A 17,950-nucleotide genomic window follows, 5' to 3' on the forward strand; every position below is an offset into this window, starting at 1 on the left:
ATGCAGGAAAGAGTGTCTCGTTATTCTCCTTCTCCACTGAGAACCCATCAGAAAGGCTTAGGCAAAATGTGGAGGATTTCGGTGAGAAATGAAAAAAAAAAAAAAAAACAAAAACCCAAATAAACTACTACATGAAATGAAACTTGCGTTCCTTTCCCTTGATGAGATTATTGAAAATGGTTATTATGTAAGTAGCGGGAAATTTACAATATTTTGCTACAATGGAATCACTCTAGGGGCGCCTGGGTGGCTCAGTCGGTTGAGCGTCTGACTTCGGCTCAGGTCATGATCTCGCCTCTGTGAGTTCGAGCCCTACATCGGCCAGTGCTGACAGCTCAGAGCCTAGAGCCTGCTTCCGATTCTGTCTCCCTTTCTCTCTGCCCCTCCCCCGCTCATGCTCTGTCTCTCTCTCTCTCTCTCTCTCTCTCTCTCTGTCAAAAATAAATAAACATTAAAAACAAAATTAAAAAAAAAAAAGAATGGAATCACTCTACTGGTGACAAGAGTCCCGGTTTTCCCCAGATGTTGGACTTTCCAGTGATAGGACTTTCAGTGCAAAAAATCAACACTACTGATTAAAACAAAATGATTGGTGACCCCACCAAAGAAGGATATTTGCAGCCAATTTTCTATACCAAATGGAAGATTTATTCTTATTTATGATGAGTTATGTTTTTCTATCCCCCAAATTTTATGGGTATGTGCTATTAGTTGTTTAGACCCTCACTTATAATCTGCTTCCTTATTTCATGATTCAATTCTTTCCTATCAACATTTGTTTATTGTAGCAATTATTATCACAGCATATTACTACTATATTTCATATTTCTTCTACAGTACGTTGTGTTAGTTGTTTAAACATCTCTCACATTTCTATTTTTAACTCCTGGAAGTTAAAGATTATACCTTAGTATCTTCAGACTTTTAAATACCATTCTCCAGTGCCTTGACTTGACTTCTCAAGTAACCTGCAAGCCTAAGTTTCATAGCATATTGATGATTTATTTATATTTACTTCAAGATCATATATCCTTACATTTTCCAGAATTCCTAAGAAATGCCTGCTAAGAACATGTGGTAAGGAACCCTCTATAACATATTGTACAATGCATGTTCTCCTTGGGGTGTCCTGGGATTATCATGAGTCACAATGCTAGGAAATGCCATAAGTCAGGACAAATCATCATAAGCAAACATGCTAGGAACTGTGTTATCTACATTTAAGAGACAGAGAATTACCTAATATAATATTGGGCTCCACAGCAGCTATACTAGATTTTGAGACAGTGCAAGACAGGGTGTGGCTAATGGTTAACAAGACATATTCAGATTTTGTACCTATGTACTTTATCTTCAGTATCCTGTGTTTCATTTGGTTTCTCTGGATGTTAGCATAAATAACATTATAGGTATTTATGCTTCTTTTGGGAAAGGACTGTCATGATTGCCTTTGTGTAAATACAGTCTAAACAAATCTGGATTTCACTGAGAATATTTATTATTCATTGATTAGTTATAGAGTTGATTGATTTGTGTGCAACATGAATTCCAGTGTATTGCTTTGGTTGTCAGTTGTAGTTCAGCATTTTGTGACAAACTTACGATACAACATACTGAATCTTAGCAGTTTTTGATTGGTTCTGCCTCTAATTTTGTGTGAAAATATTGGCATCTGCTCCACTTTTTTATACTTATTCTTACACCTAAGACACAGTCTAGGAACTATACCTTAGGTAGAACTGGGAAGTTTGGTTCACTGAACACCTGGCCTACATTTCTTAGCAGTGGTAGACATTTACTTTTATGTTATATCTTTCCTTCTCTGGGCTAAGCCTTCGTCTTTCCAAATGCTTCCAATTTTAATAGTTAAAAAACTTGTCTATTCCTAATTATTTTTCTATATATGTGTGTGTATATAGAAGAATATATATACACACACACACATATAGAAAAATAATTAGGAATAGAAAAATTGTTATACAGAAAGAATATAGAAGAATATATATATACATATATATATACACACACACACAATATGTGTATATATATATATATATATGTATATATGTGTATATATGTATATATATGTGTGTGTGTGTATATATATATATATATATATATATATATATATATATATACATACTAAATTTTCTCTCTAAACTTGTGATCCTTGGTGATGAATACATTCCTTCAACTACTTATGGTAGTTGTTGCTGCTGCTGTTTTAGGTTTGTGTTTCACAAAATTTACCCAACACTGTGCAAAGTTAGAAGCCCAGTATCAACACAGGTCATTCATTTTAGGAAAAAAAAAAAAAAATAGACAGGATTCCTGCCTTTAAAGGAGCTCGAAACATAGCAGAAATGATGGACATACTGGCAATACAAGGGAGTGAGCACAGGGCACGGGAAATACTGGTTGTGGCATGGGTAGGAGGGGAGCCTGCTTTCCTTCCTGTTCCACCTCCATTTTTACATGGTACTTGCTTGTTATCCTAGCAACAGCCGGAACAAGCAGCTTCGCAAAGATAGGATGCTATTGGAAGGAATGTAGTGCTATCTATTGTTGAAACTGTGAACTACCTCGGGCTGGTATTTTGCTCTGTGTCCAACAGATGTCAAGCATGTGTTTTTCAGGAACATTAGTATGTTTCATGGTGTCCTTTTACACAGTTTGGGAACCATGGGATTATGACTATTATCTTTTCCCCTTCCTTAGAGGCCACTGGCAATAGTGTAGCAGTATCATCTGTTATTTTTTCCTTCTTTTTTTTTTTTTTTTGACAGAAAGTTGAATTGGGAATCTGAGCATATAATTTCCAGAATGCAGGAGAATTGAATTCAGAGAAGATAGTTAGTTAGAACCTCTTTAAAATCTGCTTCCTTATTGTATGATTCATTTCTTTCCTATCAATATTTGTTTCATGCTTTAGGAATTGTAGCCATTCTCCTTAATAGGAGAGACACTAGCAAACAGGTATTAAATGGTTCTTCCTTTTCTGAGCTTTACTAGTGGATGAAATTTCAATTTCCCTAAACTTCTTACTATGAACTTAACGAAATATATATATATATATATTTATATATTATATATTAAAGATATATAAAATATGTAAATATACATAAAATATATTATATATTAATATATATTATATGTATCATATTATATAATTTTTATATATATTTATAAATATATATTTATATATATTTATAAATATATATATATTTATATATTTATATAAATATAAATATATAATTTATAAATATAAATATATAAATATATATTATATATAAATAATATAAATATATTATTAAATATTATATTAAATAATATATAAATATAAATATATAATTTATAATTATAATTATAAATAATTATATATATAATTATATATAATACTATAATTATATATATAATTATTTTATATATATAAAATATATATAATTTTTTATATATATATAAATATATATTTATAAATATAAATATAAATATATTTATATTTATTTATAAACTGTCCATAGCTCATTTGTGTTTAAGTCTTCTTGACACTGTTCACTGCTATGTTTATCCTTGGTTATTTATCCATCTTTTTATCACTCATAGCTTTTTCTTTATCCTTACTTATCATAGAAGCTTTTGTAACTAACACTTTAAAAATATTTTTGTTGTCAAATATATACAAGATAAAATTGACCGTATTAGCCATTTTTAAATGCACAGTTAATTTATATTAAATACAATCATAATGTTGTGCAACCATCACTGCCGTGCATCTCCATAACTCTTCACAACTTGTAAAATGGAAACTGTGTACCAATTAAACAATAATATCTCCCATTTGACCCCAGCCCCTGGGAACCACAATTTTATTTTCTCTATAATTTTGAATAATCTAAGAACCTCATGTAAGTAAAATCACAAAATATTTGCCTTTTTGTGAGTGGCTTATTTCAGTTAGCATATGTCCTCCAGGGTCATCCATTTTGTAGATTGTCTTATAATTCCCTTCCTTTTAATTCTGAAGAATATTCCATCATATTCATGTACCATATTTTGCTTATCCATTCATCTGTCGGTGGGCCTGTGGGTTGCTTCCATGTTTTGGCTTCTGTGAGTAATGTGCTATGGGTATGGGTGTATAGCCATTTCTTCAAGACTGCTTTCAATGACTGCTTTCAGTTCTGTTGGGTATACAACCAGAAGAGGGATTCTAGATCATCTAGTAAGTCTACTTTTAATTTTTTTGAGGAACTGCCATACTATTTCCCACACCAGCTTTACTATTTTAAATTCCCACCAACAGTACACAATGGCTCAGATTCTCTATATCTTTGCCAACATTGTTATTTTGTATTTATCACAGCCATCTAATATATATGAGATGCTATCTCATTGTAGTTTTGATATGCATTTCTCTAATGATTAGTAATACTGAGCATCCTTTCATAGTTATTGGCCATCTGTATATCTTTTCTGGAGAAAGTCTATTCAAGTTATTTGCCTAGTTTTTCATTGGGCTATTTGTCTTTATTACTGAGCTGTAACTGTTCTTTACATATTCTAGGTGCATGTCCTTTATTAGATATATGATTTACAAATGTCTTTCCCAACTGGGTTTACTTTTCACTTTCCTGATAGTGTCATTTGAAGCATGGATGTTTCAAAATCTGATACAGTTCAATGTATCCATTTTTTATTATTATTTATGCATTTAGTGTAATATCTAGGAATCCGTTACCAAATCCAAAGTTAGGAAGATTTACCCCCATGTTTTCTTGTAAGAGTCTTATAGTCTTTTTGCTTTTATATTTAAATCTTTGATCCATTTTGAATTGATTTTTAGATATGTTGTGAGTTAAGTCTCCAGTTTCATTCATTTCGAATGTGGCTTTCCAGTTGTTCCTGCACTATTTATGGAAAACACTATTTTTCCCTTGGTTCTCATTAGTCTTGTTGAAAATCAGTTTATTATGTTCTGTTGACTTTTTAATCTGTATTTTGTGTTATTTTATTACTAGTTGCCCTACGAATTAGAGTATGCATACTCATTTGCCACAATCTACTTTAGGCCGTACTGATATAATGCTGGTAATATATAACAGATACGCTTTTGGTACGGCTTCTTTTCCTTCCCTATCTTTGAGTTATCATACCGTGTAAATGTGTGTATGTGTTGCATATATATATATACTATATATATATGCTATGTACATATATATAGTGTATATAATAAACCCAACATTACACTGATATAATTATTATTTTCTTTTAACAGTAATACGTTTTTAAAAGTGATTTGAGAAGAGAAAACAGAGTATGAATATATATATACATACACACAGATATACACGGAGTCTTTGATATTTACTCCATATTTATCCTTTCTGGTGTTCTTCCTACCTCTATGTGATTCAATTTATTTACTCTCTGTGTCATTTCCTTTTAGCCTGATTGATTTCCTTAGTATTTTTTGTAGGGCTAGTCTACAAGAATTCTCCCACTGTTTTTTTCAAATTATTTGGGAATACCTATATCTTCCTTCCTTCCTTCCTTCCTTCCTTCCTTCCTTCCTTCCTTCCTTCAAATGGGTAGATTTTCTGGATAGAATTCTTGGTAACAAGTATTCCTTTTTCTTGTAGGACTGATTTTGAATTCATTCTACTACTTTGTGGCCTCCATTGTTTTTGTCAGCCTTTAACTGTATTTTTCTTCAACTGTAAATGAAATTTCTCTTACTCTTTTAAAAGTGTTTTTTTTTTTTTTTGCTTTGTTTTGTGTTTTTTTTTTTTTGTTTTGTTTTTTGTTTTTTTTGGTCTTTCAGCAGTTTGACTGTGATATGTTTAGTGTGAATCTCTTTGTATCCTACTTGGAGTCATTGTACTTTTTGGAAATGGAAATGTAGATAAATGTTTTCCACCAAATTTGGGGAGTTTGAGCCAATATTTCTTCAGATATTTTCTGCCACTTTCTCGGTCTCTCATTTTGGGGATCCCATGACACATATTTTGGTGCATGGTACACCTGACATTTTCTTATAGGTCTCTGTGGATCTGTTCATGTTTGGTCTATTTTTTTCACTTTCTTTCTGTGGATTGGCTAAATCATATTGCTATATCTTTACATTTTACCTATTGCTTTATCTTCAAGTTCACTGATTCTTTCTCCTTTCCTTTCAAATCTGCCATTGAGTCCTTTTCCGGAAAGTTTCAAGTTTAGTTATTGTATTGTTCATCTCTGGAATTTAGTGTTTTATACATTCTGTTTCTCTATTAAAGTTTTCTTTTTACTGAATCATCATCATCATCATCATCATCATCATCATATTTTTCTTTAATTCTTAGGACATATTTACAATAGCTGCTATGAAGTATTTTTTGCTACACTTAATATTAGAGATCATTCAGAATCTGTTTCTCTCCACTGCCAATTTTATGAGTATAGTTCGCAGTTTCTTTAAGTGTGTTGTAATTGTATGTTGAAAACACTTAAGTTGTTTAGGTTTTTTTGATAGTTTGCATAGACTTAAATGGTGGGAAAATTTCTCCACTGCAGTGTACAGCTGCTGATGTCTCTACCAGCTTTTTTGTTTTTTAATTTAATTTTTACTCACAGCCTGGCTTCCTAGGAGTCACTGCTGTGTCTGAAGCAGCCAAATATTTGGGCAATGTTTGTGCTCAAATACTTCTAGACCATATAGCTTCTGCCATTCAATGTGTGTCTGGTTTGGGGGATGTTTTCAGAGTTACAGTGAGTTCTCCGTTCTTTGGCCTCCACTTTTCACTGGCTCTCATGGTTTTCCCCATAGCTTCATAGTTTTCCAGCCTGCTACAGATCTGTGGAGAACCTCTCTCAGGTCTTCCATGGCTGTCTCCTGCCTGGGGTCTCCTGCTTTATTATCTGGTAAATTCCCCACTTAACCTAGCTGGGAGCACACGCACAGGCTAGCAAACCTGTGAATTTTCCCTCTTGTTCCCAATCAGCTGAGCCATTTTTAGATGGAAAAGCTATGAATTCCTGCTGCCAACCCCATATCGAGTCAGTGCCCTTTGGTACCAAAGCTACTGTTTATAGTCAGCCCTGCTGGTACAACTAACACACCTAATTGTGGAACTGGTACTATGGGAACAGCCCCTCACAAAAGGGCCACAGACTCCTACTGTTACGACTCAAAGCGCCAAGTTCTTCAAGAGTAGGTATATGTTCTTAACTTTTTGTTTGCTTGTGGTTGATTTAGAGCTCCCAGAAATGGTTATTTTGGAGATTTCACTGAGTTTTAACTCTTTGAGTCTAAACTCTTTTTGTTGCCATAATCAGAAGCACTCCTGTCTCTTTTTACTTTTTAAATATTTCTTATAATTTTCTAGATATTGTTTTATTTTTTAATTTCATCTATAGAATCCATTTTAAAATGTTTCTTAATAACTATCTTCTACTTGTTTTGCATTAATGGCACTAAGTGCTGGCTTCATAGCTGCATCTTCCTTTGTGATTAGGTATGGCCATGTCACGAACTTCTGCCTGAAATGATCTGGGCAGAAGTGATGTGTGGGAGTCCTGGGTTGTGCTTTCATAACCACAGGACAAGCCCGCCATCTCTCCTTTTCCTGTAGATTTGGATGTGGACTTGGTGGCCATCCAGCTGGAATCACATACATAGGGATAACCCCTTAAGGATGGCAAGGCAAAGGACAGAGGGAATCCAGACACCTGTTCTCATAGCCACAGTGTTTCCAGCCTTTCATGGAAGAGGGACATACACATATTCATTTTATATGCAAAATAATCCTGAACAGTAGATAATCCTCCCTTTACTATAGATGAGGGAGGATTCAGAGAGTCTAGTCAAAATTTGACTACAGTTACACAATTACCCAAGTGCCTAAGCCAAGATTAAAACTAATGGCTCCCAAACAAATGGATATAGTCACAACATTATACTATCCTTCCTTAAAAGAAAGTCTGGCTTATGCAAAGGTCATGCTTGGCAATTTTGATAAATGAGTTTGTGACCATTTTCTCAGAATTCCCTTTCAGCACACAGAAGGTAAGTTCAGGTTATCTCAGGGCCGGGATTTCATAATATTATTTCTCAAAGTGGTACTGAACCATCAAAGCCTTCAGATCTATGAACATTCTCATTTCGATGTCAAATAGGCTACATCTATACTGTGAAGTTGGACAAGACCGTGGTTAGAGATAGTCATAACAAGTAATCAACTTTAAGTGTTTGAAAGAGCCTATTTGTGTATTTGTGTACGTGAATGTTTGTTGCTAAGGAAATTTTCAAGTAATGCAAATCATTTCCCATACCCTTTGACATGGGATGGAAACATATTTTTCTTCCAGTCATCCAAAAAGTATTTCACTGTCTTAGAAAATAGTCTGAAGGTCAGTTTTGATTGCTTTAACTCTGAAATCTGTTGTGTTCCTGATATCATGCAGAGTTTTAGATATAGTTAGTAATATCCACTAAAAATATTCAATTGCCATAGATTACAAGGCTCTTTGAGAATGCTATAAATGAGACAGTTTATGAGTCTTTGTGGTTCCACCAAGAACAACAGGATGTAGAGCCCTAAATTAAAAATCCCTGACAGATCAAATGCCTGTCAGTCAGTGTTCAACCAATGCAAATGACCATATCATATATGGCAAGTTCCAAAATTCAAAAATATAAGGTCCTCGTTGGAAATGGTTCTCTTTTCCTGTGTCACTATGTCATTTTGAGATTGGCACTACTCTCATCTTGTATCTAACTAGGCATATGGACAGTTAGATATTTAATATGACAATGCAAATTCCCAAGGAGGAAAAACAGGATAAAAGGGAAGAGTGAGAGTATATCTAGTTCGAATATTTTTTTTCTTTAAGAATATAACATCTGGGGCGCCTGGGTGGCGCAGTCGGTTAAGCGTCCGACTTCAGCCAGGTCACGATCTCGCGGTCCGTGAGTTCGAGCCCCGCGTCGGGCTCTGGGCTGATGGCTCAGAGCCTGGAGCCTGTTTCCGATTCTGTGTATCCCTCTCTCTCTGCCTCTCCCCCGTTCATGCTCTGTCTCTCTCTGTCCCAAAAATAAATAAACGTTGAAAAAAAAATTAAAAAAAAAAAAAAGAATATAACATCAATATTATCTCCCTTAGGATTAGAGGCACTGTCTTTAGGAAGCCTATGCATCATATATGGAATTTTGTATATTTCAAATTCAGTGCTCTTGAAATACTTTCTTAAAATGTTATTATTGGATTATACCATGTCTTTAAAGTGGAGTGTATCCCTCATGAATACTGATGAATTAGTAATAGCTCTTAGTTGAAAGTCTTTGCCTGGTGTGCAGGATAACTTCACTATCCTACTCCATACTTCCCCACCCTACTCTATTCCATCAAGATTCTGGATGGTCTGCATCAGCAGGCTCCCTTACCCTCTGACTTCCTGTTTCCTTTGGCTACTCACAGGAGCCTGCCAGTCAGCTGAAAGGCTGGCAGGAAGAGAAGTTGGAATATTTAACCCTCAGCTTCTTGTCTCAGTGCAGAAGCAGTTTTGAGCTAGTCTTAAGCTGATTGTATCCTGCGATGAGTAGCCACAGCACCTGTCAAGTGATGCTCTTCTTATAGCTCTTTCTATCCCTGAGTACTATGCCCTTTTGGGCTAGGGATTGTGTGGGCACCTGGCTGGCTCAGTTGGTTAAGTGTCCTACTTCGGCTCAGGTCATGATCTTGTGGTTCGTGGGTGTGAGCCCTGCGTCAGACTGTGTACTGACAGCTCAGAGCCTGAAGCCTGCTTTGGATTCTGTGTCTCCCTCTCTTTCTGCCCTGCCCCCACTTGCATTTTGTCACACTCTCTCTTTCTCTCTCTCTCTCAAAAGAAAAATAAACATTAACAAAAATTAAAAAGCTAGGGATATTGTGTTAGAAAAAAGGTAACATAGTGGGTCTGACTGCTTATCTGTAGAAAAACCTGATTACAAAGTTAGCCTTTGGCTGGCATCTGGGAACTTGGGCTTTGTGAGGGTTCTTGCCATCCCCAAAACAGGTCAGAGTGGCTCACTGTCTCTTAAATTTTGTCTGACCAAATGGTTTATGCTTAACCCTGATGTCCTTCTGGAAATCTAGAATTTGGGGGTTATTCATGTTGACAAAGGCTGTCTACATAAACAGCCCTTGGTACAAACCCTAGGCATTGAGTTTCTAATGAGCTTTCCTGTTTGGCAACATTTCACATGTTTTCACAAAACATTAACATTGCTGGGTGGGGAGGGGGAGGGATTAGGCATATCCCGTGTGACTAGAACCTTGTGGTTGGTTTCCCTTGGACTTACCCATGTGCCTTTCCCTTTGTTGGTTACATTCTATCCTTTAGTTATAATAAATCATAGCCACAAGTAGGACTTTATGGTAAGTCTGGCAAGTCCTGCTAGTAAATCATTGAACCTGGGGGTGGTCTTGAGGACCCCTAACATGAGTAGTAATAGAGCTCTACTGTTATCACATGATTTTTTTGAAATTTCTTAACAAAAATACTAATGGTTTTTGAAGTCAGGTAACACAGCAATCTGTACCTTTGATATCCTATTTAACGAAAGAGTCTGATTGGATGTCCTTCTCTAAATGGATGGAGGATGATGCATCTTGTTAAACCAGAAGGGGATAAATAAGCTGGTGGTTGATTGTCCTTAAAAAAATAGTTAGATATTGTCTTTTGCTTTTACCTTTATCTATTCTGGGAGTGGGGAGAAAATGAAGGAAAATAGGAAGACTAAGGAAAATATACAGTAATAGGAGACAACGTTTTCATGGTGTATACTTACATTATATAAAATATCACTAAAACAGTGAGATGAATGCTCTTATGTGCCTGATGGAAGCAATTATATCACCCCTAACAACCACTGCACCCTACCAGGTGTGGGTATATTCACACAATACATTCAAATTGTTTCTTGCTAATATTTAGACTGTTTAACATCCATGACATCCATAGGTATTTATATTACCAGCCATTACTCTTTCTTGTAAATTGCGCTCCGTGAGGCAGGATGAGGCATATGTGTTGAGTGGAGTGGAAAACTTCCTTTGAAAAATCCAAAAATTATGCTCCTTAAATTCCAAGTTTCAACGTAACTTATTTATGTCAACTTTTAAATTAAGTGGAAAATAAATGTTATGCATCCTTGGATAGTTTCTCAAAAGAAAAGAAAAAAAGAAAAAAGAAAAGAAAAGAAGGAAGGAAGGAGAAAAAGAAGTGCTTAATATAAACTTTTGTGGTTCCCCCCACCCCAACTATGTTTATGTCAGCTGTATTGACCTACAAAATTGTTTTATGCTCATAGATAAAAAGCTTTGTTTTAGAGAATTCATGATGAGTACCCTCTGTTTATTAATGTCTTGGTAAACCACATGTCTTCTTGATAAAGTAATCCTGAATCAGAAAGACCTTTCTGTTGGATATCTTACTTCAGTTTACTTGTGTGCTTATTGATTGCCGTTGCTCATAAATGCTCTCTCCATTGTAATTTAGCTCCATCCCAACAACCTCCACCCAGAGGACAAGTTCAAAGTTCTTCTGCTATCCATCTCTCCTGGAGTCCACCTGATTCACCAAATGCCCACTGGCTTACTTACAGTTTATTCAGGGATAGTTCTGAAGTCTACACAACTGAGGATCAATACCCATACAGTAAGTTTAAAGGTTTGGTGATAGAAAGATGTAATATTCTGAGAATTGATATGTTAGCTAAGATCTTTGACATTGAGGATAAATGTTGTGGTTTCCTGTGTCTAGCTGAGAATTGTTTCAAACAGAGATGGAATTACAAATCTCAGTAGCCATCTCCTGGTAATCAAAACAATGTAATAAAAATGAGATGCTTCTTATTTGATAAGCCCTTAATGCTTATCAAATTCTCAAAGATGAAAAAATAATTACCCTATCCAGCATTGATGAGGATATGGAGGAGCTAGAACTTACATAAACTGCTGGAATATCTGTGTAAGTTCATTGGTATGGTTTTTCATGCAAGATGAATGGTTAAACTGTACGAAAAAACTAATATATACCATTTGCCTCAGTAAATTTACTTTAGGAAATTTATCTTAAATTAATAGTCATAAATGGATACAACGTATGTTCAAACATACACTACTTGTAAGAGCAAAATATTGGAAACATTCAGATATTCAAAAAACTTTCCATAAATTGTGATAGATGGCATAGTAGAATCCTGGTACATTGTTAAGTGAATTTTAAGATGTGATTGCCTATAAAATGATACCTTAGTTTACATGTTAATGAATGGAAAATGTCCATGACGCATTGTGTGATGTAATAAAAGATATTACAAGTAATCTATTATTTATATTTTAATTCAAAAATATGTAGAAATACTGGAAGGCTTACAACAAACTGATCTGTAGTGTTCTCTGGGCATAATATTACAGAAAATTTATCAAGTATTTCTATTCTATGAGTTCAGCTTTTAAAATTCTCAGGTTGGGGCGCCTGGGTGGCGCAGTCAGTTAAGCGTCTGACTTCGGCCAGGTCACGATCTCGCGGTCCGTGAGTTCGAGCCCCGCGTCAGGCTCTGGGCTGATGGCTCAGAGCCTGGAGCCTGTTTCCGATTCTGTGTCTCCCTCTCTCTCTGCCCCTCCCCTGTTCATGCTCTGTCTCTCTCTGTCCCAAAAATAAATAAACGTTGAAAAAAAAAAATTTTTTTTAAATTCTCAGGTTAAAAATGGACTTTTAAAATAGTGGGATCAGAGTACTAATGTTCTTGCAGATAATGTAATTTTATGCATAGCTGCCATTTCCATAGAGATAGAAAATAACATGAACTTAAATTGAAAGAGACAGAATGGGGAGAAACCATGAAGACTATCTTTGCATCTGTAACTTTTATGAAGATTTTAAAGGTGCTATTAGAAATCAAACTATTGGGACACATTGTCTTATTAAAAATATTTACCCAAGATGTTTTATATTTTTCTTATTTCTTATTTTTATTTATTTTTTGAGAGAGATCATGAGCCGGGGAGGTCAGAGAGAGGGGGACAGAGGATCCAAAGTGGGCTGTGCACAGTCAAGCTGACAGCAGTGAGCCTGACGCAGGGCTTGAACCCACAAACCATGAGATCGTGATCTGAGCCGAAGTCGGACACTCAACCAACTGAGCCACCCAGGCGCCCCTACTCAGATCTTTTAGATCCAGTTTCCCTAAAGCCAGAATGAAGAAATAGAAATTTTTACAGCCTGCTAGCTCTGTCTTCTCTGATATTTGCCTCTAGTCATGTCTAGCTATGAGCTAGTTTGAGAAACTAGTTTAAAAAAACATTGGAACAGTGATTCTAATTCAAGTTTCCATTTTGTTCTCCTTGTTTAATGTCCAATTTTCCAAATTCTAGCTTAACTCGCTTACCTAGTTAGACAAGTACATAAAGTTCTGTAGGTGCACTGAAGTTCCACAATCTTCTTCAAAATGGTTAGGAGTCGGCCTTGTTTTAACATGGTGATTGGCTCTAAAACTTCTATATAGCGTACACTTCTGTAGGTTACATTTTGTACCTAATTCTGCCTGACAGACACCTACATTCCTGTGTCCAGCACTTTCTATTAACTCTAAATGTTTCTCCAGTACTCCAGCTCTTCTCTGAAGTTAATGGAAACTCTGAACTTCATGATGCAGATTGCAAAGGGAAATGAACATCTGTCTACATCTGCCATGTTGGCAAAGCATCCCAAAACCTGCTACTAGAATGTTTATTTTCTTCCAAATATCAGCATGATCCAGGTGTCCTTAAACTTAAACTTTTGTGATAGGAGAAGAGAGAGTTCTAAAAATATTGAAAGTAATTTTGAAGATGACAGTACCACTGGTTGGATTATTGCTGAAAATTGTGAATTAGGATCACCCTATTTTCCATACAGCTTAATTCAATAATAAAATTAAACTTCAATTATACCCTTCAATCCAGTGGCATGTTTTCTATAGTAACATATTGTCATCTGTTTTACAGACCATTGCATGAGAATATAACACTCTGGCTCTTTTTCATGATTGTACTAATATAGAATCCAAATAACAGTTTCTTACATAATAAGTGTGTACTCATTCACTAATCAGACATTTATATAATCCTATTAAACAAGGTATTATTTCCTAAAACCTTATTTTTCATTAAAAAAATGCCACTTCTGGCATTTCTTGACAATCACTATAATTAATGATGTGAAAATTATCTGCATGATGGCATTTGAACAGTAAGAACAATTGGTTAACGCTGTCAGAACTTTGTATCATTCTAATAATACCCTCATGTTTATTACTCTATTTCCAGTGTGTGGATAGCATGTGTAATATGAAAAGGAAACAGTACTTATATTCAGTCGGATGAACACAAATCTTTGGGTTAAATAAAGACATTTGGAATTATAGGTGGAGAATCATTGAACTTTTCAAAGAAAATTAATAGTGTTGTCTTCCGAGAAAGTTTGATCATTTGGTTGAGACCATTATAGAATTCCTTGTTAGAATAAAAACTTTTCTTAGCTTGCCTGATGCACTATGGGATTCTCTAGGACAGTTATTTCCAACCTAAGATCATGACACACTGATGTATTATTATCTTTAAAGGTTGCAAAGTATTTATTATTAATAATAGCACACTAATTATTGTGGAATAATTGTAAGGTATCTGAGTTACAGACTTTCCAAAAATAAGCAAAATTTACAACTTCATAAGCTTGTACATAACCAGCTTTCAAAAATAGGAGAGAAAGATCTAGAGGTCAAGTAAGCACATTGGGAATTGTACATAATCAGCACCTAATATTATCTCCCCTTTAGCGCCAATCTGGTTTGCTTATAGGTATTTTCCATGTCATAGGTGTGAAGAGAACAGCTATCATAGGAAATAGCACTCATTTAGTAGTGTTGCAGTTTTAGGGAGTGGTCAATAAATCATATTATGTTTTCCTACTTGAATTTGGAACCTAAAGAAAACTAGACCTAGCAGTCAGTAAGGTGGAAATGAAAAATAAAAATAATCTTCATTACTGATAAAAGTCAGATTGGAGAATAGACCTTCCCTCCTTCAGGAAGACAGATTAGGAGAGAGAAAAATCAATGGGCTGATCTAAGCACGTTCTGTTTCCCCCTCTTCTCCCCAACTTCACAGTTAAATCATTACTCATTTGGGATGCCATGAGTAGAGAAATAGCCCTTACATGTTTACTCTGAAAAAAAAATCCTTTCACAGAGAAACTAGACGAATACTTCAACACCTGACCATTGTTTACGTAGCCTAAAGACATTAACGTAGCTTAGAGTTTCAGACAACTATACATCTTAGTGAACCCTGAGATTTCATTTCTACTTTTAATATCGTTATCATTTGTTTTTCCACACTACATCAAGGGATCGATGTAACAAGTGGTAAGATAGCTCAGCTACTCTGAGAGACAAACAGAGAATATAGGGAGGGGATGAGGAAAAAAACCAGAAGAGATGATGGCAAGTAACTGTTTCTCTAAGGCTCTCAATATTCTTTCCTAGAAAAATATTTGGAAAAATCATTCCTTCATTTATTCAATGAAGTTTTATTCGGTGCTAACTCCAGATCAGGAACTGTGTGAGTCACTAGAAATATAAAGATGGAAGGAATAGTTCTCATTATCGAGAGGGGAGATAAAAAGTAAAACAAAATTATAATATATTTTAAATGTTGAATTAGAGTAGACTTGGAGTATTAAGAAAGTACTGTAACCCTGACTACGTTATTAGAGATGGAGACTGAGAACCATTAAAAGTTTTGCAGTCAGGAAGTGATGTGTGAACTGGGTTAGCCAGGGACTATGGTAGAGCAAGAATGATTGTCATGGAAGAAATTGTACGTGAAAAGGCATGAAGGGCAGGTGTAGGAGAAGATAAGGTACATTCAGGAAACCTGAGCTGGTCCAGGTAGCTTTCATGGGTGGTGTATTAGGACATACCTCAATCCAGAGTGGGTACCAGCTGAGATCATGAGTTCGTGCTGAAGGAAGAATTCTGAATGTTTCCCCAAATGTGCAGAAGTTTGTGGTAGGAGAACAATTTTCCCAGCTCAGAGTTAAAGATAGAGATAATTCTTCTCCTAACTGAGGAGTGCAACCTGCTTGAGATAAGTTCTTTTAACCTGAGTTATTTTATTGTTGCTATGACAGAATTAAGGGGAATTCTGTTTATACCCTTTCAACTGCTTTTATTTAGTTCATACTGTATGTTTATATAATATTTTTAACCAAATATATGTTGCCATCTCAATTCTATCATTACTCTAATTACTTACTACATAGACTGCTCTTGTAAATTTTGATCTATTGAGATTATGTCCCATTTCTCAAATGCTACAACTATTACGTACGTACTGAACTTTTTAATTATCATCAGGTTATATGTCTTCCAACTTCCAGTTTAACCACATGCCAGTCTCTTGGAATATTTAGCATTGATAGTTATTTTTACCTTTTAGGTTTTGGCTTTTGGCATGTTAAGTAGAATATTTTCCATTATTTTCTAGCCTTAAATGATCTTTTATTCAAAAAATTTTTGAGTATTTTAAACAGTCTCATGTGGAATATACATAACTTTAATTTAATAAATATTTATTGAATTTATTATTATATGCCAGAAATACATGTAATAGTAGCTACACCATGGCTATGATAGAGAAATTTCCTTAATTGTTCAATTGTGATAACAATACTATGTTATGAGCAACAAGTATGATGTTCAGGTAATATATCGAAAACCAATGTAGTAGTCATTTGAATAACTGATAGAATGACACTACTTAGCAACTACTCTCAATATATCACAAGCACATTTTTCCAGTGCAGGATATCACTTTTTCTGGAGAGACATAGTAAACGTCATTCATCAAATCCTTCCAATGGAGGATATCACATTTTCTAAAGAGGCATAGTAATTTTTTTTTAAATATGAAATTTATTGTCAAATTGGTTTCCATACAACACCCAGTGCTCATCCCAACAGGTGCCCTCCTCCATGCCCATCACCCACCCTCCCCTCCCTCCCACCCCCCATCAACCCTCAGTTTGTTCTAGTCTCTTACGTTTTGGCTCCCTCCCTCTCTAACCTTTTTATTTTCCCTTCCCCCCACCCCATGGTCTTCTGTTAAGTTTCTCAGGATCCACATAAGAGTGGAGGCATAGTAAATTTTATGCATCAGTTTTACTGATTGATTTAAAAAATATTTATTGAAATTCTACTCTGTGCTACAAATGGTGGCAAGTAAGGAGGACATGATCTTGGCTTTCCCAGAATGTTAAGTCTAGTGTCAAAGATAGACAATTTATCAAACTATTAAACTACTAAAATGTGAGAAGGGTATATGCACATTATATGTCATAATGGGAGATTATGGCTAATTTTCTTTCTTCTACATCCAGGAAAACCTGAAATCTCATAATATTCTCCCACTCCTACCTCATTTAAGTATGCTCAGTACATTTTTAAAAAATTGCCAACACCCCTCTGCCCTGAACCTACTTCAGTTTTGGACTGCAGAAAAGATAAGGAATTAGGAGAATATGAGTCTGGATTTTCCCAGATTACTTAGGTTCTCAGAAGGTAACAGTTCCCTGGTTTGATTTTATAATAGAAAGTTTCACTAATACAGGAGACAAAAATTAGATATCAATGAGAACACATTTTTTAAATTTGATATTAAGCGTACTTGGAAAGAAATTCATCAGTGCAGTTAGTTATTACTAGTATTAGTGCCTCCAAAGAGGAATCTCAGTGTACAATAATTTGTCTCTGTAATTTTGTCATTGGGGTAGATCTTTTTCTGTTTTAAAAAAAATTTTAATGTTTATTTTTGAGAGAGAGAGAGAGACAGAGCATTAGCAGGGGAGGGGCAGAGAGAGGGTGGGGGGGAGACAGAGAATCTGAAGC

General features: G+C 35.1%; 1 protein-coding gene across 3 annotated transcripts in view; it reads left to right on the forward strand.

Moving 5' to 3' along the window:
• The window catches only part of USH2A (usherin), a 742,577-nt gene that overhangs the window by 185,803 nt on the left and 538,824 nt on the right, over positions 1-17,950 (forward strand). For all 3 annotated transcript variants that reach the window (XM_045455771.1, XM_045455772.1, XM_045455773.1), the window contains exon 16: positions 11,518-11,676. In XM_045455771.1, coding sequence (XP_045311727.1) covers positions 11,518-11,676 — 159 coding nt within the window. The remainder of the gene's footprint in view (positions 1-11,517; positions 11,677-17,950) is intronic.

This window comes from Leopardus geoffroyi, chromosome C3 (assembly GCF_018350155.1).
Source record: "Leopardus geoffroyi isolate Oge1 chromosome C3, O.geoffroyi_Oge1_pat1.0, whole genome shotgun sequence".
NCBI classification, from domain to species: Eukaryota; Metazoa; Chordata; class Mammalia; order Carnivora; family Felidae; genus Leopardus; species Leopardus geoffroyi.